A 26,861-nucleotide genomic window follows, 5' to 3' on the forward strand; every position below is an offset into this window, starting at 1 on the left:
CTGCTTGGGCTCAAGTGAGGGTTGCACTGAAGAACCTCCCTATCCTTGGGAAATCTATCTGGCTTCCATTCTGCTAAGTACTGGTAGTCCTTGATTTACAACATTTCGTTTAGTGACCGTTTGAAATTACAACAGTACTGAAAAAGGGATTCGTGACCTTTTTTTCACACTTACGACCGTTGCAACCACCTCCATGGTCACGTGATCAAAATCCAGCCACTTGGCAACTGACTCCACTTTATGACAGTTGCCATATCTCAGGGTTGCCTTCTGTCGAACAAACTCGATGGGGAAGCCAGGTTCAGTGAACAACCGCAGCGATTCAGTTTAACAACCGTGGCAAGGGAGGTGGTAAAATGGGGGGCAAAACTTATTTAACGAAAGCCTCACTTAGCAACAGAAATCTTGGGCTCCTCCATGGTGGTCGTATGTCAAGGACGGCCTGGATGCGAGAGACCCACCTTAAAAGAACAGCGGGAGGTGCTCTCAGTTCAAAACTTGCCTTTCCCCCCCCCCACAGAAAAAGCAGCATAAATGTTAAAGAATCCCTCCAAAAGTAAAGCCTAGCAAGAAAAAAAGAAGCTGAAAAAGAGAAGCTATCTCTAATTCTGCACATTCAGAAGACATTACGGCATTGTCCGAAATATATATTGGCTGTCAAAGCAGAACATTGTTCTTCTATTAATAGTGCCCTGGCAATGCCAGACCCTGTTGAAGAATTTTGCTTTCCACTGAGAAAACAAGTTTCCTTTGTTGGCTAATTTCGGCCTTGCAATGCAGGGCTGCTCCTACCTCTGCTTGTTTCAGGGTGCCACAGTCAGCTGCTGAGATCAGGGCACAATAGCCCCGGTTCAGGCCAAGGAATTTCTCTTCTCAGCCTCTGCAGGCCCCAAGGCAGAGAAGGTGGCTTTCATAAGACCTTCTGTGCTCTTGCGGTGACTTAGAAGATAGAACAACAGAGTTGGAAGGGACCTTGGAGGTCTTCTAGTCCAACCCCCTGCTCACACAGGAAACTCTACACCATTTCAGACAAACAGTTGTCCAATCTCTTCTTCAAAGAGTTGGAGCATTCACAACTTCTGGAGGCAAGTTGTTCCACTGGTGAATTGTTCTCACTGATAGGAAATTTATCCTTAGTTCTAAATTGTTTCTCTCCTTGACCAGTTTCCACCCATTGCTTCTTGTCCTGCCCTCAGGTGTTTTGGAGAATAGCTTGACTCCCTCTTCTTTGGGGCAGCCCCTGAGATATTGGAAGACTGCTATCATGTCACCCCTAGTCCTTATTTTCATTAAACTAGATAGATCCAGTTCCAGCAACCATTCTTTACATGTTTTAGCCTCCAGACCCCTAATCCTCTTTGTTGCTCTTCTCTGCACTCTTTCTAGAGTCTCAATATCTTTTTTACATTGTGGTGACCAAAACTGGATGCAGTATTCCAAGTGTGGCCTTACCGAGGCATTATAAAGTGGTATTAACACTTCATGTGATCCTGATTCTATCCCTCCATTTATGCAGCCTAGAACTGTGTTGGCTTTTTTGGCAGCTGCAGCACACGGCTGGCTCATATTTAAGTGATTGTCCACTAGGACTGCAAGCTCTCTCTCACAGTTACCACTATTGAGCCAGGTACCACCTATACCAGGGGTCAGCAACCTTAAACACTCAAAGAGCCACAAAGGTCCTAACTGGAAACTTCCAGTTCAATTCTGGAACCAACTGGAAGTCCGGTTCCCCCACCATAGAGTCTCCTCCTAGCACAGCATCCTTTTTCCTCTACCTGTCCTAACTGAAAGCCCTATCAATTGTGGAACTGACCGGAAACCCGCCCCTTGCCATAGTGCAGGGGTCTCCAAACTTGGCAACTTTATGACTTGTGGACTTCAACTCCCAGAATTCCTCAGCCAGCTGTGCTGGCTGTGCTGGCTGAAGAATTCTGGGAGTTGAAGTCCACAAGTCTTAAAGTTGCCAAGTTTGGAGACCCCTTCATAGAGTCTCCTCCTGGAACTCTGTGCTCCCCCTCAACTGGAAGCTCCTCTCAAAATTATGGTGCGGACTGGCAACAGGGAGCCACAGCAGAGGGGTGAAAGAGCCACTTGTGGCTACAGAGCCATGGGTTGCTGACCCATGTCCTATACTATACCTTCAAGGGATGGCTTGCCTCCCTTTGGAAGTCAGAAATGCCCTGATTGGAGACTTGAACAAGCCAAAGAGTAATTGCCAGACAGGGAGATGACCAACTCAACTAGGCTAAGGTGTTAATTTTGAATTTTGTTAAATGTTAATTAAGGTCCATTTTAATTTAATGAATGAATTTTCTATAGCAGTGATGGGCTTAAGCCTATAGATTCTATGGTTTCAAACCTGGTCTTGAAGAACAGAATGGAGCTGAGTCCTTTCAATAGAAGAGAATATCTAAGTCAGGGTTAAACTGTGGAGTCCTTGGTGCTGTCTGAGTTTGGTTGTTGGCTTGTTTACACTTCTTCAGTACTAAAAGGGAGTGGGGTTTGTTCTTTGTTTATATATAATAATTTGACCTGTCAGTATTGGTAGGGATGTAGTTTTCTCCTTGGTAGTTCCTTGATTAGACTGTTGTTTACTCCTCGATTGTTTTTCTGAGTTGGTAGTTTCTTGATTAGGGAATTGTTTACTGCTTGATGGTTTGTCTGGTCTTAATCCCTGCTTATCTCATTGTTGATTTCTCGTGAGGAAATGTTCTGGTCTTTCTGTCTAGCTTTTTTATTGTCTCTTCTGAATGCTGTGTACATGTTGTTTATCTCTGCATGCCTGTTGATGGCTGATTGTCGAAGGGCCAAGTTTCCACAAATTCCTTATCATTTTTGGATTGAGCTTAGTCTGCTCATAGTTGACCAGTTGAAACGAGGATTGAATCTGTCCATGTGCTGTGAGATTACAGAGTTTTCATCATGCTTTCTGATTGGGTGCACTCTGCTACTCTTCTACGTGTCTGTCCTACTTACTGGCTGTTACGCCATAGTTGTAGACAATTCCAGATTTACTTCCTGGAGTACTGGGTCTTTTAGTTTACCTAAGATGTTTTGGAGAACTTTAATTGGTTTGTGTGGATGGGTTGGTTTGTGAGACCTTCTTCCTTGATAAGCTAGTCTCTTTAAATGCCTCCTTTTATTAGGATTCCTGAAATGATGATAGGAATTCAGCCACAGGACATTTTGTGGGTTGGCCTACGTCTTTATCAAAGAGACAATTTTGATCCATGGTTGCAGGCCTGAAATACTTCTGATTATGATCTTGCATCAGTAATTTATTTATTTATAACATTTATGAACTGCCCTTCAAAGTAACTGGAATGCCTTTTTTAACCACATTGTGGGGTTAAGGAAATAGCTGTTTAGATTTGCCTTTCCATTGGCTCATTGGATTTTTGTCATTTGATATAATAACCTTTGTTAAGGGAAGCAGTAGCTCAGGGGCTGAGCTTGTCGATCAGAAAGGTTGGCAGTTCGGCGGTTCGAATCCTAGTGCCACGTAACGGAGTGAGCTCCCGTTACTTGTCCCAGCTTCTGCCAACCTAGCAGTTCGAAAGCATGTAAAAATGCAAGTAGAAAAATAGGGACCACCTTTGGTGAGAAGGTAACAGTGTTCTGTGTGCCTTCGGCGTTTAGTCATGCCGGCCAGATGACCACAGAGACGTCTTCGGACAGCGCTGGCTCTTCGGCTTTGTAACGGAGATGAGTGCTGCCCCCTAGAGCCGGAAATGGTTAGCATGTATGCGCGAGGGGAACCTTTACCTTTACAACAATCTTTTCACCTATACATACAGCTTGGAGGTAGGCATTTCTTTAAAAACAAGGACAATATTAGTTTAATCCTTTGAGAACATTCATAGAAAAAAATCACCACCCCATAATGCTTATTGTCTCAAAGCCAATAGCACCAATCTTCCGTACAGTAACTCTCCATTGTTCTATAGTAGAGCCTGCTATGTAGAAGATTAATTTTTTAGAAATAAATCGCAAATATTTACATTCTTTTTGAATATACAAATGAAACCAAAAGGTTGATCATGTTCAAGCTTGCAGCTATAGCAAATCTTTTTATAACACCCTTTCTCATTTTAGTCTTCAGGACTTCAACTGTTGACCTGGTAAAATGAGCTTTTTGTAAATAGTTAGAACTGAAGTATTTCCAAAATGAAATATACTGTTAGTTTTGGATCAAAGATATATCTCATTCCAGCCTTTTATTCTTTGATATTTTATTCTGCAGGAACTGTGTTTCTTTATTTCTGTTTAAACAAGTATTTATTTAAGGAGGGATTATGAGCTATATAAATTTGCTTCCTCCCTGTTACTGGAGACAGACATAGCTTTTTAGAACAATAGACTTTATTATTCATTTATTTTGCCTATCTGCATTTGAGAGGCATATAGCAAAAACTAAGGGTTAAAAAAATAATGGAAAACAACAGAAAAGCATAAAACAACATTGGTCTTAATAGTTCAGAGCAACAATACAAGAACTACTCTTTTCCCAGAACAAGCTTGTCATTTTTCTCTTGTGTATTTGTAAGATGAATTGTGGTTTGTATTTATAGAGGCAAGTTAACTCTTTGGGAGTAACAATTGCCTTTTTTGTTGTTGTTGCTTATTTATTATTTTGTTATTGTTTTTAAAGGATCACCTAGTCAGATTCTGGTAATTCAAGTATGTTTTAATTTGTTTATCAACATTGGAAAAATGAGAAAATACCAAAGCAGAAGGAAGTTATTAAGAAAATAATGGAATATGCTGAAATGAGTAAATTAACATTTGAAATTAGAGAACAAGAAGATAAACAATATTACAAGATATGGGATTCATTTTATGAATGGTTAGATTAAAAAATATGGAAATGATATATCTTAGATTATAATACTAGGATAATAGAATTATAGAGGATATAACATAAGGATGTATTATTATTGGATAGATTTATGATGGGGTATTGAATGTTATAATATAAATTAATCCAAAATGTTGAATGTCTCGCATAAAATGATGGAATAATAGTTATAGTCAAATAAATGATTAACAATGATAGTAATACATACATACATATATATATACATACATACATACATACATACATACATACATACATACATACATACATACATATGCTAGATGGATGTAACTGGAAGATGGTTTTATGTTTTGTTTGCCAATGTTTGTTTAAAATAAAGTTTTTTAACATATATATACATATATATAATTTTTTTTTTAAGTTTTATATATATTTGTTTTCTTAAGTTTTCGTGGTACTTACATGTATGGTATTCAGCGTTGTTGGAGTATTTTCACGTCATTATAGTTGTGGTTTTAAAGTTGTAGCAACATTTCAGCAGAATCTCATCTGCCATCATCAGGCTTCTGTATTGTGTTCGTCTGTGAGTCAGACTTTCACAGCCATTTCTGTCTGACTCACAGACGAACACAATACAGAAGCCTGATGATGGCAGATGAGATTCTGCCAAGCTCTGCAACTTTAAAACCACAACTATAAACGTGAGGAATATATATATATATACATAATATGAATATATATATATATATATATATATATATATATATATATATTACAGAAATACAAAGAAAAATGAAAATAACGGGAAAATAGAGGTGGAAAGGGGGCAGAGGAAAAAGTGTAGGGGAAAGGAGAAGAAAAACACTAACTCCTTTTGGTGCAGTACAATAAGATGATAACATACAACCTCCACTTTTAAAAAAAATAAATAAATACGTACTGGCTATTTCTAATCCTAACCCTAACCCAAACCTATCTAATCAGGCAAACCCAAAAATCAAAGTTTCTTTTTTTTCTTGCTCAAACACAAACTCCAAAAGCGGTTTCCAAATAGAAGCAAAATTAATTGTATTTTTTTTTCTTTAATCAAAGCAGTACATTTAATCTCCACCAACTTTTGCAGCCATTCGTCCATTGTGGGAATCAAAGTACCCTTTCTGTGTGTGAAGTATTTTTGCTGCTGCCAGCATAATAAAACATCAAAGTAAACAATCACGTAATCTGGTTCTTGTTTTGCCTCTACTGTAAGTAGATGTCTTTAAGAAAGACACCAGAAAGAACAAAAATCTAATAACTCTGAGTCTAGAAAAAAACCCATAGATCATCTCGCTTCCTCTCCTTGTTTCAATACATCACGGATTGTATGGTCATTCCAGTTCTTCTCTTTCTGCAGGACTTCATCGAAAACTGCCAGCTGCTAAGAACTTCCTCGGTCTTTTCTAAATGCCATCATCTGGTGGATCCCGAAAAGTTCATTGGCCTCTGTGAAGAAGACATGTGCCGGTGTGCTCAGGATAGAAATTGCCACTGTCCAGTTTTTCTGGAGTATGCTCGAAACTGTGCCCAGCAAGGTGTGATCTTGAAAGGTTGGCCAGCCAGCAGCGCCTGCAGTAAGTTTTCAGGATTAATGTTCTTGGTGTGATGGGCTTCCTAGTTCTAGATTCAACATTGCAAAGTTCTCGCTATGCTTTTTTGGGGGAAGGACGGAGGTGGGATTCAGCAGGTTCTGACCAGTTCTGGAGAACTGGTAGCGGAAATTTTGAGCAGTTCGGAGAACCGGCAAATGCCACCTCTGACTGGCCCTGTCTCTATCTATTCTCTGCCTCCCATTGAGTCCCAGCTGATCAGCTAGGTCTCCTTTGGTTGCCCTGCACAGGAGACCGGAGCTGGACAGCAGGTTAGTGGGATGGGGAGGGAATGGAGATTTTGCAGTATCCTTCCCCTGCCATGCCCACCAAGCCACGCCCACCTTCCCATGTTGTGGTTAGCCAGCAGCAGGTGCAGATGGCTGAGGAAAGCGAGGACTCTGATGAAAGGCCAGGACCACTAGGGAGTGGACTGCTGCCTTCAGAGATTGTGGGAGCTGGCAGCAGTGATGAGGAGGTTCCCGAGGAGCCTGTGCCCAGTGCATGTGCATGAAGGATTACTCAGAGGAAAGAACAATTACAGCAGCAAAGGCAACTCAGGAGTAAGGCTGCAAGGCAACGGCCCCTCCCTCAAGAGGATAAAAGCCAGGTTTGGAAAAGCGTTCTTTGCAGACAGCAAAGAAGCTCTTAAGCTCAACTGGTGGACATCTTAGTTGTGTTGGAGAATCTTGTAAATTAGTTCTTATCTCTGAGTTTTGGGCAGCATTGACAAACAACTTGGCAAGGCTCTTTCTTGTGGAGCTAATTAGTGGAAAGCAGCCTTCAGAACAGAATTCGTTATTAACCCTTAAAATGTGGGGGCTGCTGCCTTTGTCTGTTTGCTTTTTGGGAACCTGGTTGGGTCAGAACACCCCACCCCACTAACCTGCTTTCAAGCTCCATTCTCCTGTGCAGGACAACCAAAGAAGACCCAGCCAATCAGCTGGGACTCAATGGGAGGCAGAGAAGAGATGGGGGCGGGGCCAGTCAGAGGTGATATTGGCCAGTTCTCTGAACTACTCAAAATTTCCACTACCGGTTCTCCAGAACTGGTCAGAACCAGCTGAAGACCACCTCTGAATGGCACTGAGCCAAAGTGACTTATGACCGTTTTTCACCCTTATGGACAATGAGGCATTCCCCAGGGTCACATGATCAAAACTCAGCTGCTTGGCAACTGACTCACATTTACGATGATGGCAGTGTCTCAGAGCCTCCTGTGATCCCTTTTGTGACCTTCCGACAGGCAAAGGCCAGTGGGGAAGCCAGATTCACTTGAACCAACCTTGTTACTCATTTAATAACTTGCAACACTTCACTTCACAATGGTGGCAAGAAAAAGCTCACTTAGGAAAGGTCTCATAGAAATGTTGGGCTCCAATGGTGGTCATAAGTTGAGGTAATCCATCTTAAAAAAAAAAAAAAGACACACAAATTGGTACGTCAGCTCAGGGCTCAGTCAACTCCTGCATCAAATTCACTTTGGGCCTTTTCTCATGATTTAGTTGCTTAAATCTTAGCGGATAACCAGCTAAATAAGAGCCAGCAGTGTGCAGCAGCAGCCAAAAAAGCTAATGAAATCCTAAGTTGCATTAACAGAGGGATACAATCAAGATCAGGTAGTAATACCACTCTATAAAGCCTTAGTAAGACCACAGCTAGAGTACTGCATTCTGGTCACCACACTATAAAAAAAGGTGTTGAGACTCTAGAAAAAGTGCAGAGAAGAGCAACCAGGATGATTAGGGGACTGGATGCTAAAACATAATGAAGAACAGTTGCAGGAACTGGGCCTGGCTAGTCTAGGAAAGAGAAGGACCAAGGGAGACATGATAGCAGTCTTCCAATATTTGAGGGGCTGCCACAGAGAGGAAGAAGGGGTCAAGCTATTTTCTAAAGCACACAAAAGCCAGACAAGGAATAATGGATGAAAAATGAACAAGGAGAGATTCAACCTAGAAATAAAGAGAAACTTTCTGACGATGAGAACAATCAACCCATGGAACAGAAGTTGCCCTTGGAAGTTGTGGGAGCGCCATCACTTGAGACTTTCAAGAAGAGATTGGATGCCATCTGTCAGAAATGGTGTAGGGTCTCCAGCTTGGGTGGGAGGTTGGACTAGATGACCTACAAGGTCCCTTCCAACTCTGATTATCTGTTATCTGTCAACTCCTAACTGGTTGATTCACATGGACTCAATTTCCCTTCTGAGAAGCCATCAATGTGCAAATTAAAAAAAACAAAACAGGACAGAGGATTTGGGTGTGATAGGTTCTCCTCCTCCTATTTCATTCGAGATGTCTTAATTGTAAGTTCTTAATCAGAATAGAACTAGAAGGAACCTTGGAGGTCTTCTAGTCCAGCCCCCTTTCTCAAGCAGGAGACCTCATACCAGTGATGGTTAACTTTTTTGGTGCCAAGTCCCCAAAGCGCACGTGTGCAAACACCCAAAATGCAATGCGTGCGCCCCCCCCCCATGCATGTGCCCCACCCCTCGCACATTCATGCATTTCTCCCGTGCTTGCGTACCCCAGTGCATGCACTCCCCCGCATACGCCCTGCCCCCTGTGCACGCACGGCAGAGACCCCGAAGACCAGGTGGCTGGCGGGAGGCTCATGCACATGCACAACGGAGCTGAGCTGGGGCAACGGCTTGCATGCCTGTATAGAGGGCTCTATGTGCCACCTCTGGCAGTGTGCCACAGGTTCGCCATCATGGCCCTATCCCATTTCATACCAGGGATTGTCCATTCTCTTCTTAAAGACCTCCAGGGATGAAGCCATCCACAACTTCTGGGGGCATAGCTGTTCCGTTGATTAATTGTCCTTACGGTGAGGAAGTTTCTCCTCAATTCCAGGTGGATGTGAGGTTCATTTCTCCGTCTTCCACCTTTTCAGGACCAAGATGTCCAAGTGGCTTGGAGTACCACGAATGCACGTCCCCTTGTGCCAAGACCTGCCAGAGCCTGAATATCAACGAAGTGTGTCCGGAGCAGTGCGTTGACGGTTGCAGCTGCCCCGGTAAATCTATTTTACAAGCGTCTGTGTACAGCAGAAATCTTCTGGGCCTCAGTGTTTCCCATTTTCCTCATTTAAGAGAAGGAAACCACTGTCCCTTTTGAATGTTTACAAGTATTTATTTATCCCCCTGCATGCACGGTCTCTCTCGAAGGACCACTCTTTAACTTTTTTTTTTTTTAAAGTAGATGGAGGGATTAGTCGCATTCCAGCATTAACTGGTTGTGCATAGGATTCGGGATTATTTCTGAGGGATCTCACTGCAAATGGAGGAATGGAGAAAAATACGCCACTCTATAAAGAGCCAGGAGAAGGAATGTCTGGTCGCCCTTTTCTCTGGCTGATGTTCTGCAGGCGTTTTTTTCTAAAATGTCTGTAAAGATTCTCAATCATCCAGGTCAAGGTTATCCCAAAGGTGCTTTTTTTTTTTTTTTTTCAGGAGGCCACTGGACTTTCTTGGTTTTTTTCCCCTTTGAAGACGTTGAAGAAGCTTCTTGGAGGAGAAGCGAAACATCTTCAAAAGAAAAAAAAACCCAGAAAATCCAGTGGTCTCCTGAAAAAAGCACCTTTGAGACAACCATGACCCGGATGACTGAGAAGCTCTATAGACTTTTAGCTATGCAATTTGGGATGGACACCCTTGGAATGGTGTGGGAGTAGGAATGGATTTCCAGAGGAAAAAAAATTGCAGACTACAGGAACCATTTACACCACTCAGGTGAGACCCTGAGGACACAGATAAACCTCCAAGTGGCCTCAACGACCCTCTAAAAGGATGCAAATGACCAGCTGTCTGCAAGGAATAATAAATCCTTCCATTTCCCCACCATCCAGTCAGAGGTGAAGAAGCTTCTTGGATGAGAAGCGAAACGTCTTCAAAGGAGGAAAAAGCAAGAAAGTCCAGTTGCCTCCTGAAAAAAAGCGCCTTTTTTTTTCTAGAGAGGGTTGAAACTGAGGTTGGCGGGGGAGATGGCTTTCAATTGTTTGATGGGGGGGGAATGCTGTGCCACATGGACGCCTCTGCTGAATTAGAAAAAAAAATCGCGGCCTGGTGGCTACAGGCAATGAGAGCAGGGCACCGAGGTATTTGCCCTGAGGCACTTTGGCACCATCCAAGCTTCCCGCGACCTTGGATGAACTGAATTCACAAAATTCACACCCACACAAACCAAAAATCTAAAAAGGACTTTCCATCGTTTTCTATGTTGTGGCTTTATGTCCTAAACTACAGTGAGGAAATGGGGGTGATGGGTGGTGAGTTTTTGTGCCTTGAAGGATCCAGGCGTGTCCAATGGAGTTAGTGGCTTTCCTGGGCTTGTCTTTTAGATAGTCTTGGGTTGGTTTTGCAAAATAGTTTGTCTGCAGAATTAAAATTGAAACCAATCTTCTTTCCTTCCTTCCCTCTTTTCATTCTTGTCTCCCTCCCTCCCTCCCTCCCTTCCCCTCCCTCCCTCTTTTCATTTTCTTCCTTCCTGCCCTCTTTCCTTCCTTCCTTCTTTCTTTTCTTCCTTCCTTCTTTCCTCCCTCCCTCTTTTCATTTTCTTCATTCCTGCCTTCTTTCCTTTTCCTTCCTTCCTTCCCTCCCTCCCTCTTTTCATTTTCTTCCTTCCTTCCCTCTTTCCTTCCTTCCTTCCTTCCTTCCTTCCTTCCTTCCTTCCTTATTTCTTCCCTCCCTCCCTCTTTTCATTTTCTTCCTTCCTTTTCCTGCCCTCTTTCCTTTTCCTTCTCTTCTCTTCTCTTCTCTTCTCTTCTCTTCTCTTCTCTTCTCTTCTCTTCTCTTCTCTTCTCTTTCTTCTTTTCTCTTCTCTTCCTTCCTTTCCCTTCCCTTCCCTTCCCTTCCCTTCCCTTCCCTTCTCTTCTCTTCTCTTCTCTTCTCTTCTCTTCTCTTCTCTTCTCTTCTCTTCTCTTCTCTTCCCTTCCCTTCCTTCCTTCCTCCTCTCCTCTCCTCTCCTCTCCCCTCCCCCCCTTCCCCTTCCCTCTCCCCTTCTCTTTCCCTTTCCTTCCCTTTCCTTTCCAGAGGGAAAGCTCCTAGATGGTGATGTTTGCGTAGATGCCCAAAATTGCTCCTGCATAAATTCTGGCAAGAAATTCCCTCCTGGCTCTTCAGTTTATCAGGACTGCAACTCGTGGTAAGCATGATCCTTGGATGGAATACGAAGAGGATCCTATATAAACCATAAGGCGAGACCAAGTCAGGGACAGTGTTCTGGGCAAGATGGTGCCCCAAAATGCACCCAGAAAGCTCACCTGCAGGGGCAGGAGAGTGACAACATTCTCGACTTGCTCTTAACCACCTGGAACTTCAGGTATCTCACTTTGGAGCCAGAATGCCACAATGTCAGAAGTAAAGAGAGAAGGACTATCTGTCACTTACGGATCTATTTCACCCCCTGTTTCCAAACTACATGAGTGACATTCACCGTTTTTTTCTTTCTAGAACAAGAGCACGCATAGCTGCCTTGCACAAACAGGAATGACATCACCGTGCCCTGGTGTCATCATGCAATTTGCATCATTCATACCCCTTAGCAAGTGAGACTGAGCCACCTACGATGTCACGTTGCGTGACTCTTGTTGACACCATTGTTTCTAGTCCACTTCCCTTTGATGTGAGCTGCAGGGGAGGGAAATTGCTTCCTATTGCAGAGCTGAGAAGATGTGAGAAAAGGAGGTGGGCTAGTGGATTGGTCAGCTGGAGGGAAAGGAGGGGCGATATGAATATCTCTTTGTCCGCTTGCATTTTCAGGTTGGCAGAAATCACAACGATTGTGGGTTGCCAAGGGATTGAGAATAAGGGGGAGGGCATTGAGTTGGTGATGTGAAGTGCCCATGATTTAGGAAGACAGGATTTCTTGTCTGTTGGCATCTTGGCATTCTCTGAGCCTGGTTGTTTTTCTTGCCAGGGTTTCATGACCAGTTTAGGTGGCACCATTCGTGCAAAGGAGGGGCCTGTTTATCCACCGTAGCTTGCTCTGATAGTCTCAATGCCTTGGTTGGGAGGTGGGGTTTCTTCTTTAAATAGTTCCTGATTAAAATACTGGGGTATCCCCCCCATTGTTTAACTGGTACTGTAATGAAATGCAGATAATTGAAATCAGGGTGATCCAAACATACAAGGGTTAAGGCAATGCAACACAATGCAATTAAACGCAATGCAATTAAATGCAATGCAACACAATGCAATTCAATGCAACGCAACACAAGCAATTAAATGAAATGCAACACAATGCAATTAAATGCAATGCAACACAATGCAATTAAATGCAATGCAACACAATGAAATGAAATGCAGCTGAATGCAATGCAATGCAACACAGTGCGATTGGCAGGGTGGGTGGGTGTTGGATTAGATGACCTATAAGGTCCCTTCCAACTCTGTTAATCTAATCTAATCTAATCCAATCTAATCTACTCTAATCTAATCTAATGAATGCAATACAATGTAATTGAATGCAATGCAGCTGAATGAAATGCAATACAGTGCAAATAAACAACAGGTAGAAGTTATTAATTAAACATGTTCAACTTTTAATTTCATTTCGGTTGCTGGTTTTTGAGAGGACCTTCCCCAGCTGCTCCATTTTGTACAAGCCCTGGAGCAGATACTGGGGCCAGTGCTAAACTTCGAGCAGTTTACAGGGGTCAAGAAAGGGGCCTCTTTCATAAGCATGTCAATATTCTCGAGCAAGAGAACAAGGCCAAAACCAAACCATCCTTTGATCTGTGAAACTTAAAGCACTGAAATGTAAAGACCAACAGTAGACTTATTGTATTGTAGAAAGTTAGCACCATCCACCCATCTCCTAGAAGAATGAAAAATTTTAGGAAATATTAAAAAGGCAAAATATTATATTTCTCTGGAGGGAGAAAGCAGCCCCCACCTTCCTTAATAGCACTCAGCAGACGTCAGCACTAAAAAGATAAAGAGATAGATAGCTGTATTCATAAGCAAATACCCTCACCCAAGATCCAACAAAGGTAGGATTAGCCCTCAGCCATAATAGGAATTGCCCAATGCCCCTTCATTGCATCACCCTCAGAAACTTCAACCAAACTTAGCTCAGACAAACTCTTAAGATTTCTACATGGCCCCATGGGAGTCTGACAACAGACAATAGAAGACATGTTCTTGCACAGGAACAGGAAGCTCAAGTGCAAAGCCCAAGAAAAGGTATAAATATCCCTCCCACTCTAAACTCCATGTGGTCAGCTACCCAGAATCACACGTGCTTAGTGGTTCTGCTTCATCATTAAACCATCTTTCTAATCAGCCTCCAGCCTCCATTTTGTCTCCAGGGCATTTCTCCCAGCTAGGAACTGAACCATATGGATATTTCTTCCAACAATATTTTAATTTTATAATGATATTCTGACACCCGCGGGTCACAATGGACTTTCCCACATCTTGTGGGGGTTTAGTGATTGGGCTTCTCAATGTTTTTTTTTTCACCCATAGAAACAAAATAGAGCAAACCAGATCTGTGCCGGAGCGAGGGGAGAAGGGACTAATCCTGCAGGGTCCTTAGAGCTCTCTGAGCTTAATAAGTTTTCTTGCAGATGTTGTTAGTTGCAAAGTTGTGTCCGACCCATCGCGACCCCATGGACAACATTCCTCCAGGCCTTCCTGTCCTCTACCATCCTCCGGAGTCTATTTAAGCCCACACTGACTGCTTCAGTGACTCCATCCAGCCACCTCCTTCTCTGTCATCCCGTTTTTCTTTTGCCCTCAATCGTTCCCAGCATTAGGTTCTGTTGTAGTTCACCCTCAGCCTGTGCAAACGGCAGCGGAATCAGACAGGGGGAAAGAACAGGGACCAGTCCGGGAGTCTGGGAAGATGGGGCCAGGACCATCTGGGAGTTGTGTGCTGACTCCGGAGCCTTCGGAGTCTGGCAGCAGCGAGGCAGAGGACCAAGGGGAGCCTATTCCCAGTACGCGTGTGCACAGAGCTGCTAGAAGGGAACAGCAGCTAAGACAAAAGGGGCAACTCGAGAGTAAGGCTTGGATTGCCCCTCCCCTAAGGTATAAAGGACAGGCAAAGATAGAGAAACCTTTGCAGGAAGCAACTTTGTTCGCTCTGTTCGAATTAAACCTTGAAGCTCTGTGTGGACTTTGTACTTCAGTTGGTTTTTTAATTTGGCACTTTAGTTGTTGGTAGCAATTCAAAGGAGAGAAAGGTGGGTGCTTATCTCAAGGGATTGTTTGGGACTCATTACTGGCTGGGAATGAAAATAATTCCCAGCGTTGAAATAAAACAAGAGTTGTTTGGATTAAGCGTGTGCTTAATAATGGTCTGAGGAAGGCTTGGTCAGAACAGGTTCTTCTCCAGGGAGTCCTTCCTTCTCATGAGGTAGCCAAAGTATTGGAGTTTCATCTTCAGGATCTGGCCTTCTAAAGAGCAGTCAGGGTTGGTCTCCTCTAGGACTGACCAGTTGGATCGTCTTGCAGTCCAAGGGACTCGCAGGAGTCGTCTCCTCCAGCACCAGAATTCAAAGGCCTCCATTCTTTGGCGCTCATCCTTCCTTGTGGTCCAGCTTTCACAGCCACACATTGTAGACATAGGTATATATTTATATATTCATTTACCTATTGAATTTTGGGGAAGAAACCCCTGCAGTTAGGATGGCAAGAGTTAGTACATTCCAACGACTCTCTAACTCCATGCCTCACCAAAAACTGAATCAATGCAGTTGTTAAATCAGTAACATGGTCATTAAGTGAATCTGGCTCCCCGCTTGACTTTCCTGGTCAGAAGATCTCAAAAGTGTATCACCTGACCCCTGGGACATTGCGACCATCATAAATATGAACCAGTCTCCAAACATCTGAATGTAAATCCCGTGACCGTGTGTGTGTGTGTGTGTGTGTGTGCTGAAACGGTCATAAATGTGAAAAACAGTCATAAGACACTTTTTTCAGTGCCCTTGTAACTTCAAATGAACTCCTGTAAGTTGAGGACCACCTGTAATGGAGAACTGTTAACGCAATGAATGTTTATAATAAGGAACATGATTCACTGTGTCCTTAATGGAGAAATGTTTTATTTCCTAGCATTTGCAGGCATGGAGCGTGGGTCTGCAACAATGAGCCGTGTCCAGGTATGTTGGTTCTGGAATATTCCATGAGTGATTTGATGTTTATTTCCATTATAGGTTTTGGTTATATTCTGACTTTCTTCTTTCTCGAACTATGCATTCAGAATTTGTTTTTTTCCTGTTTTCACAGCCAAGGTAGCTTAGCTATTCAATTCTTTGGGTTTCACTTAAGTTTTTTCTTCTCTCTGCGTTTATTTCAAATTCCAGTCCAGCACTGGTCCCAGTTCATTTCTCAACTATTTTTGTTGGGGGTTCAGGGGGCCCAGCTGCAGAAGTCGCATAACTTCCAACACCCATCTGGCAGGAGATACGCAATTGCTATCCCAGAGGAATTGTGGCAGAGTGAGCACAAGCAAAGACACACCCACAGACACCCACAGGCACACACACACACACACACACACACACACACACGCCAACAGCAGAAAGGATTGGTGGAGCTCTCACCTCACAATCGGGAGGCTGTGAGTTAGATCCTAGGCAGAGGCTAATATTTGGAATAGACTCTCCTGCTCCAGCAGGGGGTTGGACTAGATGACCTCCAAGGTCCCTTCCAACTCTGTTTTTCTGTTGTTCTGTTAAAACTCTTCAAGAGATAACAGTTTAGCATCACCAGGGTGTTTGGGGGGCAGCCTTTGGGTGATTTTATTCATGAAGCAAATGGGTTGGATCTAACTCATCAGCAATTCATATGAACTGCATAGTGTCTTTCTTTCTTTCTTTCTTTCTTTCTTTCTTTCTTTCTTTCTTTCTTTCTTTCTTTCTTTCTTTCTTTCTTTCTTTCTTTCCTTCCTTCCTTCCTTCTTTCCTTCTTTCCTTCCTTCCTTCCTTCCCTTCCCTTCCCTTCCCTTCCCCTCCCCTCTCCTCCTCCCTCTTCCTTCCTTCCTTTCTTAATTTATTTATTTTACTGGAAGTTTTTAAGAAGAGGCTGCACAGCCACTTGACTGGAATGGTATAGGGGGTTGGATTAGAAGATCTTCAAAGTCTCTCATCTAACTGTTTTTCTTTCTTTCTTTCTTTCTTTCTTTCTTTCTTTCTTTCTTTCTTTCTTTCTTTCTTTCTTTCTTTCTTTCTCTCTTTCTTTCTGTGAAAATTTGAGGAACTTTAAGCTAAAAAATGAAGCAAAGGTGATATTTATTTATTTGTTCAATTTATCGACTATCTCTCTCTGTGGATTCTGGGCAGCCCACAGATTTACAACAATTAAAACAATCCAAATAATGACTGGAACGAACAGTCCCACCGTGAGTATTTAAACATTAGCTAGTTTTTCTAATTCCTTGCTGAACATATCTATCAATAGCAGTGAGGTTCTAAGTGGGAAGGGCCGCTGAACAAAGAAAGTACACTAATTAAAAACAAGCCCAAATAATCAAACCTACTTGGAAGGCAGCCAAAAGCTCTACTGAATTGGAAATGAAGGTGAAAGAAACTATGATCACTAAGTCATTTGTGACCCCTTTGCAAGAGTTTACAAAGTTCCTGAAAATTCTTTCTGTTTATTTATCCACCCAAATATGCCTGGAGAGAGGTGGACTTTAATCATGGAACACATCAGACATCTTTTAGTCAATCCTCTGCTCAAGCAGGACTTATGTCTATGGAGATTGTCCAGGTCATGGTTGAACAAAGTTTTTTTCAAGAGACAACTGGACTTCATTGTTTTTTGAAGGCGTTTCTTCCAGCCCAAAAGCTCTGACTGGATGGTGGGCAATGGAAGGATTTACACTCCTTGCAGACTGCTGGTCATTTGCATTCTTCATCTGTGTCCTCAGGGTCACCTGAATGGTGCAAATGGATTTGCCATACAACAGTCCTTTCAGCAGTTCCAAGAAGGCTCCACATCCATTTGCACTACTCAGGTGACCCTGAGGACACAGATGAATCTCCAAGTGGCCTCAACGCCTCTCTAAAAGGATGCAAATGACCAGCAGTCTGCAAGGAGTGTAAATCCTTCCATTCTCCCACCATCCTGTCGGAGCTGAAGAAGCTTCTTGGATGAGAAGCAAAATGTCTTCAAAGAAAAACAACAAAGTCTAGTTGCCTCTTGAAAAAAGCACCTTTGGGACAACCATGACCTGTAGAATCTCCTTAGACATAAGTCTAGGATCTCCTGCTTAAGCACTAAAAGACAGCTGACTCTGTAAACTGGTTAGAGGGGGCTGTAAACATTGTGAAGTGGTATGTAAGTCTAAGTGTTATTGCTGTTTGCAAGTAAGCCTTTGCATTTCCTTTTCCAGGAGAATGTTCTGTTACTGGCCAATCCCATTTCAAAAGCTTTGACAACAAACATTTCACCTTCAGTGGAGTCTGCCATTACTTGTTTGCTGGAGATTGTGCAGGGAACTCCTTTTCTGTCTTCATTGAGACAGTCCAGGTAAGAACATCTTTATTGGAAGAGAAAGTGGTGGTGGGAAAAAAAAATGTGGGTACCAGGGAATGGGTCTCTGATAGAAGAGAATATTTGTAGCTCAGGGTTGGCACTGATGATGTTACCTAGCTCGGTAATGAAATGTCTGCAAGAAAACAACCAGCTCAGAGAGTACCAAGGACCCCACAGAATAGGTCTCCATCCTCTCTTCCCACAAAAGTTAGTTCAGAGGTGCACAATCATGCTTCCACTCCCCCCTGTTCCCACCCACAAATCCTTCCCAAAGTTACAGCTCATTGTAAGGTTTAAGGCAAGAAGCAAAACTATTAAATATCTGGAGATCCTCATTTTAAGAGTATTGAAGGAAGCTATAGGTATGCTTAATTTAAATCAAAACACATTTCATTTGTGTCCTAGTCTCATGCAAAGGTTAAGTGTGGCTTTCATCCAGTAGTAAACATGGAACATGTGTGTCAGACCTGCTCCAGTCTGATCTCTTAGGAAAGAAAGACCCTTTGACTCCATTTGGTTGAAGTGATAGGTTCTTTCACTAAAAGATGTTGGTTGTAGTAGAGTCAGGCAAGAACTAAATTTCCCACACTCAGAAGATACAGAAAGTTTCCCCATATCCTAGCCCTCCTGTCATGCCCCTGTTGGAATCTGATTCCAAGGGGGAGATTGACAAGCTGGCAGGGAGTGGGAGTGTGGCTCCGGTGGCTGTGGAGGAAACTGGGGAAGGGCATAGTCCGCTGGGCATTCAGAGGAAGACTCAGGCCCACCCCCTCTTCATCCTAGGGCACGCAGGGAGGAACGGATAAGGGAGCAACGTAGGTTACGGGGGAGAAAAGGGCCCTGATTCCCTTCATTATCTGCAGCAGGGAAAACAGGATGTAATGGGTGTTTGCGCACAGCACCTTGCTGGAAGCAAAGCATGCATTATCTTGTCAAGTCTTATCTGGGTTCTGGCATCCTCCCAACTGTGTGTGTTTCATTATCTTTTGAATTCTGCAATTCCTAATCCTGCCCTGTCTCATTAATTGCTGCAATGTGGTTTGTGTTGGTTTTTATTTATAATTTATATGTACTTTGGGGTTGGACTGAATTTCTTCCCTTTAAAAATCGTTCTTGGGAGAGTTTTCTCTCCAGCTGATGATAACTGGACATTGGGGGCCAAGTTGGAGGAATTAAAGGGACTTTATACCTACTTTTGTGACTTTGTTGCTTTTGTGCCATGCTCTGGGTCATCACACCTCCCTCCATTATCACTCTGTCTTTAGTCAGTAAGAATCCACCTAGGTGTTTTGAGAATGCTGAGATGTTTAGGGTAGTTCTCATTCTTTCTTGGGTGTGGGCACACACTGGTTGCTCTTCGTCAAGCTGTCATTCCCCCCTCCCCAATTTCCAATCACGTACACATGCAGGTTGATTGCCCATTTGTTCATTTCCCCCCCCCCATGTCCCCCCATGTCCCCCTTTGAGGGCAGAATGCCAGCAAGTCCCCAAGCCGAAGACAGCAAACCTGACAACGTGTCAAAATCTGGTAGGAGTGGTGGAGTCATGAGGAAAGCTGTTTCGCATGTGTGTTGATGTACAGAATCAGGAAGGAAGGAGAGCCCGCAACCCACAATTTTTCTGTTGCTTCTTTGACAAGAGGCCTGCTGAAAGGGAAAAACAACATCCACTTTCAGAAATGGATTCAGAATTTCTGGGAACAGAAAATATTGTTTGCGGAATCAGGGAACGTGGGAAAGCAGCAACGGAAGTTCCAGAAAGAACAACGGCTCACAACAATAGATTTCAAATAGGAAAGCAGAAGTTGTGAATCTCTGCCTATGAATTACTTAAGGAAATACATTATGAACTGAAGGTCGCTGAGCAAGCATGATAGCACTGAGATTAATAGAATAACTGAGTTGGAAAGGACCTTGGAGGGTCCCTACTCATGCAGGAAACCCTATACCATTTCAGATAAGTGGCTGTCCCGTCTCTTTTTAAAAACCTCCAGTGTTGGAACACCCACAACTTTTGAAGGCAAGCTGTTCCACTGATTAATTAAGATTAGATTCACTTAGCAGCAGCCCAGCTCTTTTGCCTTACCATGAAACAAAGTTATGAGCAGGATAAGTATAGAGTAAGATAAAGGTTCCCCTTGTACATACATGCTCATTTTTTTCCGGCTCTAGGGGACGGTGCTCATCTCCGTTACAAACCCAAAGAGCCAGCGCTGTCCGAAGATGTTTCCGTGGTCATGTGGCCGGCATGACTAAATGCCGAAGGTGCACGGAACACTGTTACCTTCCCACCAAAGTGATGCCTATTTTTCTACTTGCATTTTTACCTGCTTTCAAACTGCTAGGTTGGCAGAAGCTGGGACAAGTAACGGGAGCTCACCCCGTTATGCAGCGCTAGGGATTCAAACCACCGAACTGCCGACCTTTCTGATCGACAAGCTCACCATCTTAGCCACCGCATCCCTAGTTTAAGTATAGTAGCTTGTTAATAAACATTAGACAGCAGCTAAGAGAACTAATCATCCAGTATGACGATAAATATAAACATCTGGAAAACATCCTGTTGGAATGCTGCCATGTTCACATCTGCAAATGAACTATTTCATTCAAATATCGAAGTTACACCGAAGTATTTATTCAAGTTATGCTTAATCTTTCCACATTCTTCCCCCTCACCATGCCACGTTGTCTGTCAGGGCTCCCAGGGGAACTTAAAATTCAAAATAAGAGGATAAATTGAAAATTCAGTTTGTCTAATCACATTAGGAACAGAGATCGCCGATAGAGAATCGCCATTTGTCTGAAATGGTACAGAGTTTCCTGCTTGAGAAGGCGGTTTGACTAGAAGACCTCCAAGCTCCCTTCTGTTATTCTGTAATATGGAGAAGGCCAGGCTGAAGCCAGATCTTGAGTCTTTATTATAAGGATGGAGCAGATGGGGGCCAGATAGTAATTCCCTCAGGCCCAAAATCAAAAATGATAGGTGATGTTTCTTCCAAGCTGTAATACCTGTAGACAGAATCTTGCCAGACTGAGGACTCTGCTATCTGCATCTACAATATGCTCTGTGGATGATTAGGAAAGAGCTGCCTTAATCCTCTTTCTCTCACACATGGTATTTGAACTGAGTTGCCTCTTATTCTTCGGGAATGCAACTCCTCCCTCATGGAATCCCACCTCCTTACTACATTCCATCAAAAATTCCCAGGAAAATAAGTTGCAGCTGAAAACCTTGTCCACAAATCTGGGAAATCAGGAGCATGTTTTAACATTCTTTTGGATCAGTGGTGGGATTCTACCAGTTTCCCTACTGGTTCGGTGATTGTACACTTTGCGCATTTGCACCTAACACGCATGCGCAAGTTTCCAAACACCACCAAACACTCTGCCGTACCAATCAGCTGAGAGGATAAAGAACAGAAAAGCGCAGGGGTGGATGGGAGGGCCGATCCTGCACTTTTATCTTCTTTTTCCCCTCAGCTGAGCAATTTTTGCTACCGGATCGGGTGAACCGGGCTGAACCAGTAGCATTTCACCAATGCTTTGGATCAGTGATCCCCAACCTTTTTTACGCCGCGGCCCAGTACCGGCATCAGCTGGGCGCCGCGGCCCGGCACCGGCATCAGCTGGGCGCCGCCATCTTTTTGATGAAACGTGCTTCCGGTGAGCTTTCTACCGGAAAAGCTCACTGAAGCGCGCGCCGCCATCTTTTTGATGGCGTGCTTCCATCTGAAAAGCTCACGGGCTTTCATCAAAAGATGGCGGCGCCAGCAAGCCAGCGGCCCGGTAGGACTTGTTCCACGGACCGGTACCGGTCCGTGGACCGGTGGTTGGGGACCTCTGCTTTGGATGGCTTAATGCAGGGGTGTCAAACTTGGGGCCCGTGGGTCGGATGCGTCACTCGCAGGCCACGTCCACCCCAGCTCTGAGAAGGGAAAAATGTTGTGGTAGATCACATGACAGAGCGAGTTTGACACCCGTGGCTTAATGCTTGGGACAAACTGATTTTGAGGTAGGCAGTTGCTAAGTATTTTAGGGTATAAAAATTAAAACCACCTGAAATGAGGCAGCAGCTGAGACAGATCTTAAAACATGGGGGGAAGGCCAACCTATTTGAAGTATATGTGTACATTTTTCTGGTCTTGAGAACACTGAGCATGACTGTTATCTGGTATTTATTTGGTCTACTATCTGCATCTACCACATATATCTGAGAACTGTTAAGAAGGAGCTGTCTTCACCCTCTTTCTCTCACACAAGATATCTGGGTTGAGTTGCCTCTTACTCTTCTGGAATGCAGCCCCTCCTTCTCGAGGATCCACATCTGCCTGGCATTCCATCATATTGATCTTCATAGTGATATAGATTTTAAGATAGATGTGTGTGTGAGAGAGAGAGAGACAGAGACAGAGAGACAGAGAGAAGAGGAGAAAGAAGGGAGGAGGGGGGGCAGGCAGACCAGGATATTCAGAATTCTAAATTATAAAATAAAAACCAAGAGTAACATTAAAATATGAACCAGAAACTAGCCACCTAAGTTAAGTACAGAAGTAGTCAACATCATGTTTCTTGAGAAATGCTGCTATCAAAAAGCCAATGTTTTGTGTATCCCAAGGTTAGAAGCACAGAGTAGGATTTCCAGTGAGGTTCATCGTTTTATTTTGGTGGGATGCATGGATCTGTCTGGATTTCCTTTGCCACATCTCAGGAATTATAATTGGTTCATGTGATTGATAAAATCACAGAACCACTGTTTTCTCTGGAAAGTGAATGGCTGTTATGGTCATTTCCATCAGTGGTTGAAATCTGCCCACTGCCTCTAGTGCAAAATAGCTCTTTATATATAACCAATATGAATATTACATGATAAGTGTCCAAGTCAAGGGTGTTCAAAGGCCTAAATATATTTACCCATGAAGTAGGACTGTATTACTATTGTCCTTCTCATCTTCTTATCTTTCTCATTTCTCATTTTTCCTCATCTTCATCTTTCCCACTATCTTCCCTATTGGTATCTTATGACTACAACTATGATTTACGGTCTGTCTATGACCTGTCACTTTGTTGTTTGTATGTACGCTGAGAGCTTAAGCACAGGAGACAATTTCCTTGTGTGCCTAATCACATTTGGCCAATGAAGAATTCTATTCTGTTCTGTTCTGTTCTGTTCTGTTCTGTTCTATCCTATCCTATGCTATCCTATCCTATGCTATCCTATCCTATTCTATTCTATTCCACGCCACGCCACACCATACCACTCCATTGCATTCCAATTAAAACAGCAACTTTTATTAATCTATTTGTGTATAACTATTCCATTCTACTTTATTCTACTCTACTCTACTCTACTCCATTCCATTCCAATTAAAACAGCAACTTTATTATTCTATTTCTGTATAACTATTTTACTCTACTCCACTCCATTTATTCTATTCTATTCTATTCTATTCTATTCTATTCTATTCTATTCTATTCTATTCTATTCTATTCTATTCATTCCATTCCATTCCATTCCATTCCATTCCATTCCATTCATTCCATTCCATTCTATTCTATTCTATTCTATTCTATTCTATTCTATTCTATTCTATTCTATTCTATTCTATTCTATTCTATTTCATTCCACTCCACTCCACTCCACTCCACTCCATTCCATCCCATCCCTCCTCTCTTTTTGCCACTGATCTACTCAAGTTATAATTAAGCTGAAGTTTCCTTTTTGATGTCTCCCTAGTGTGCTGATGACCGTGATGCGGTGTGTACCCGCTCAGTCTCCGTGCAACTCCAGGACGAGAACCTCACTATCAAATTGAAACATGGTGGTGGTGTGTCCGTGAATGGACAGGACGTTCAGATTCCCTTCCTACAAAGTACGTCGCCTTCTTGCTTAATGCCACCTTCGCCATTTCCAGGAGGAAGACCTCCAGCTCATGTTTCGCTACAACAGGGGTGGGGAATGATGGGCCTTTTATGACTTGTGGACTTCAAGATAGTGAGATTCATGTTCGCAGAAGAGGTGAGATGGAGGTGGGGAAATTGATGGCTGGGGAATTCTGGGAGTTGAAGTCCACAAGTCTTAAAGTCGCCCAGGTTGGACATCCCTGGTCTAAGAGCTTATTTTCAAGCCCTGTTCTTCAATGGGAGAAGAAAGTTCAGGAGGTTTCGGCACTTTTGGAGACTTTAAATTTTGCTTTCTGGGATGGGTTGGTCTGTTCCCTTATCTATGTCCACCAGGATCTCTGGCACAACTGGAAACCTACAGCAGAAGGTTAAATGGATGCATCTTGGGCTTAGGGAAAAGGGTTAGGTTTCAAGAGAGGAAGGGCAAAAACAAAAACAGAGGAAATTGGACCTCTGCAAAAAAAAAATAGCTTTAAGAAAACTGGTCATTTGCCTTGAGCATTTGAAAATCACATTCCAATCACCACTAATTGCCATGAAGAACTATGGGTTATGAGGCCAGACAAGGAACAATGGGCGGAAATTGATTAAAGAGAGGTTCAACTCTAGAAATAAGGAGAGGTTTTTTTTTTGTCAGTGAGAACAATCAACCAATGGAACAGCTTTCCTTCGGAGATTCTGGGTGCTTCATCACTGAAAGCTTTCAAGGAGAGACTGTTTGAAATAGTATAGGGTCTCCTGCTTGAGCAGGGGCTGGACTAGAAGACCTCCAAGGTCCCTTCCAGCTCCTATTCTATTCTATTTCTATTCTTTCTATTTCTATTATTCTTATTCCTATTCCATTATGTTCCATTCCATTCCATTCCATTCCATTCCATTCCATTCCATTCCATTCTATTCTATTCTATTCTATTCTATTCTATTCTATTTCTATTTCTATTTCTATTTCTATTTCTATTTCTATTTCTATTATTTCTATTTCTATTATTCCTATTCCTATTCCTATTCCTATTCCTATTCCTATTCCATTCCATTCCATTTCTATTTCTATTTCTATTTCTATTATTCCTATTCCTATTCCTATTCCTATTCCTATTCCTATTCCTATTCCTATTCCTATTCCTTTCTGTTCTGTTCTGTTCTGTTCTGTTCCGTTCCGTTCCGTTCCGTTCCGTTCCATTCCATTCCATTCCATTCCATTCCATTCCACTCCACTCCACTCCACTCCACTCCACTCCACTCTACTCTACTCTACTCTACTCTACTCTACTCTACTCTGGTTTCAGGTGGAATTTAAGTTAGGTCATATTCTGTCCTGGAAGGGCAGCCTAAATGTTTTCCTTACTTTTCCAGCTGCTGCTTCTGGGGAAATTCAGATAACGAAAACACACCCAAGCACACCCCCACTGGTTCCTTTATTGTTTAACTGGAAGGGAGTTGTGAGTAAGGGATTTAGTCAACAGGTCCGCCTACATTTCCTTACCAGAAGGGAAGAGGGGATTACAAAAGAACTGTGTGTGTTTTTGACGTAACAGGGCTGTCTAAGAGCTTGAGGTGTCTTTCCTCATCACGGGTTTCTGCTAGGGATCATGCAAATTATCATGTGCTTTGCTGGGAGAACTTTTCTTTGAACTGGAGCAAAGTTACTTGCTACGTTAGGGCCAAACAGAGCCCTTAATTGTAGAGCTTGTGGGTATTGTTTTTTAACAGAATAACAGTTGGAAGAGACCTTGGAGGCCTTAAGTCCAACTTCCTGCTCAAACGGGAGACTTGTAGCTTTGAACCATCACCAAAGTACTGTTGTAAATTGAGGCTTACCTAATAACGATAATAATAATAATAATAATAATAATAATAATAATAATAATAATAATAATAATAATAATAATAATAATAATAATAAGAACAACAACAACAACAACAGAATACAAGAGAAAGAACTGGAGAAGATAACAAAATACAAAGGCTTACAAATAGATATAGTAAAGTAGACTATGGAAAAGGCAAGCAAGGGTAGTACCAGTAGAATAGAATAGAATAGAATAGAATAGAATAGAATAGAATAGAATAGAATAAGTAGAGTAGAGAGAATAGAATAGAATAGAATAGAAGATATAATATAATAATATTGAATAGATAGAGTAGAGTAGAGTAGAGTAGAATAGAATAGAATAGAATAGAATAGAATAGAGAATAGAATAGAATAGAATAGAATAGAATATAATATATAATAGGATAGGATAGGATAGGATAGGATAGGATAGGATAGGATAGGATAGGGAAGAATAGAATAGAATGGAATGGAATGGAATGGGATGGGATGGGATGGAATGGAATGGAATAGAATTCTTTATTGCTCAAGTGTAATTGGACACACAAGGAATTTGTCTTGGTGCAAATGCTTTTAGTGTACATAAAAGAAAAGATACATAGTAATAGGTGCCTTGGGTGCAGTCCCAAAACCACTGGAGCACCACTTGACCACCATAGGCATTGACAAATTTGCCATCAGTCAATTGCAGAAGGCAGCTTTACTTGGAACAGCTTCCATCCCTGCGGCAATATCTGTAACACCATCAAACATCCAGATTTGTCCAGGTCCTTGGTAAGGACTCGATAGGTAGACAAAAATGCCATACCCAGTCTGGACATCTGGCTGACTGTGCGATGAATAATAATAACAATAATTAAATGATATTTGTGATATGTTTCTAAATGTTTTTATTTATTTTTTATTTATTTGATTTGTCAATTGCTTACAAGACAATAGGTATAAGTATATACATAGTTATGAATACATGAAATGGGTACATATAAGAAAAATAAAAGAAACAATAGGACAGGGATGGTAGGCACGTTGGTGCGCTTATGCACGCCCCCTACAGACCTCTTAGGAAAGGGGGTCAATAGTAGACGGTCTAAGGTTAAAGTTTTTGGGGTTTGGGGAAGAAACCAGAGTCAGGTAGAGTATTCCAGACATTGACCACTCTGTTGCTGAAATCATATTTCCTGCAATCAAG

General features: G+C 42.5%; 1 protein-coding gene across 1 annotated transcript in view; it reads left to right on the forward strand.

Annotated features, from left to right (window-relative positions):
* VWF (von Willebrand factor) overlaps positions 1–26,861 on the forward strand; it is a 176,714-nt gene that overhangs the window by 17,367 nt on the left and 132,486 nt on the right. The window contains exons 7-12 of the mRNA XM_026679287.2: positions 6,216–6,432; positions 9,346–9,468; positions 11,483–11,594; positions 15,515–15,561; positions 17,799–17,935; positions 23,675–23,810. Of these exons, the coding sequence (XP_026535072.2) occupies positions 6,216–6,432; positions 9,346–9,468; positions 11,483–11,594; positions 15,515–15,561; positions 17,799–17,935; positions 23,675–23,810 (772 nt within the window). The remainder of the gene's footprint in view (positions 1–6,215; positions 6,433–9,345; positions 9,469–11,482; positions 11,595–15,514; positions 15,562–17,798; positions 17,936–23,674; positions 23,811–26,861) is intronic.

Source organism: Notechis scutatus, chromosome 6 (assembly GCF_049901735.1).
Source record: "Notechis scutatus isolate UNSWTSFEM ecotype Mainland chromosome 6, rNotScu1.2, whole genome shotgun sequence".
Taxonomy (NCBI): domain Eukaryota; kingdom Metazoa; phylum Chordata; class Lepidosauria; order Squamata; family Elapidae; genus Notechis; species Notechis scutatus.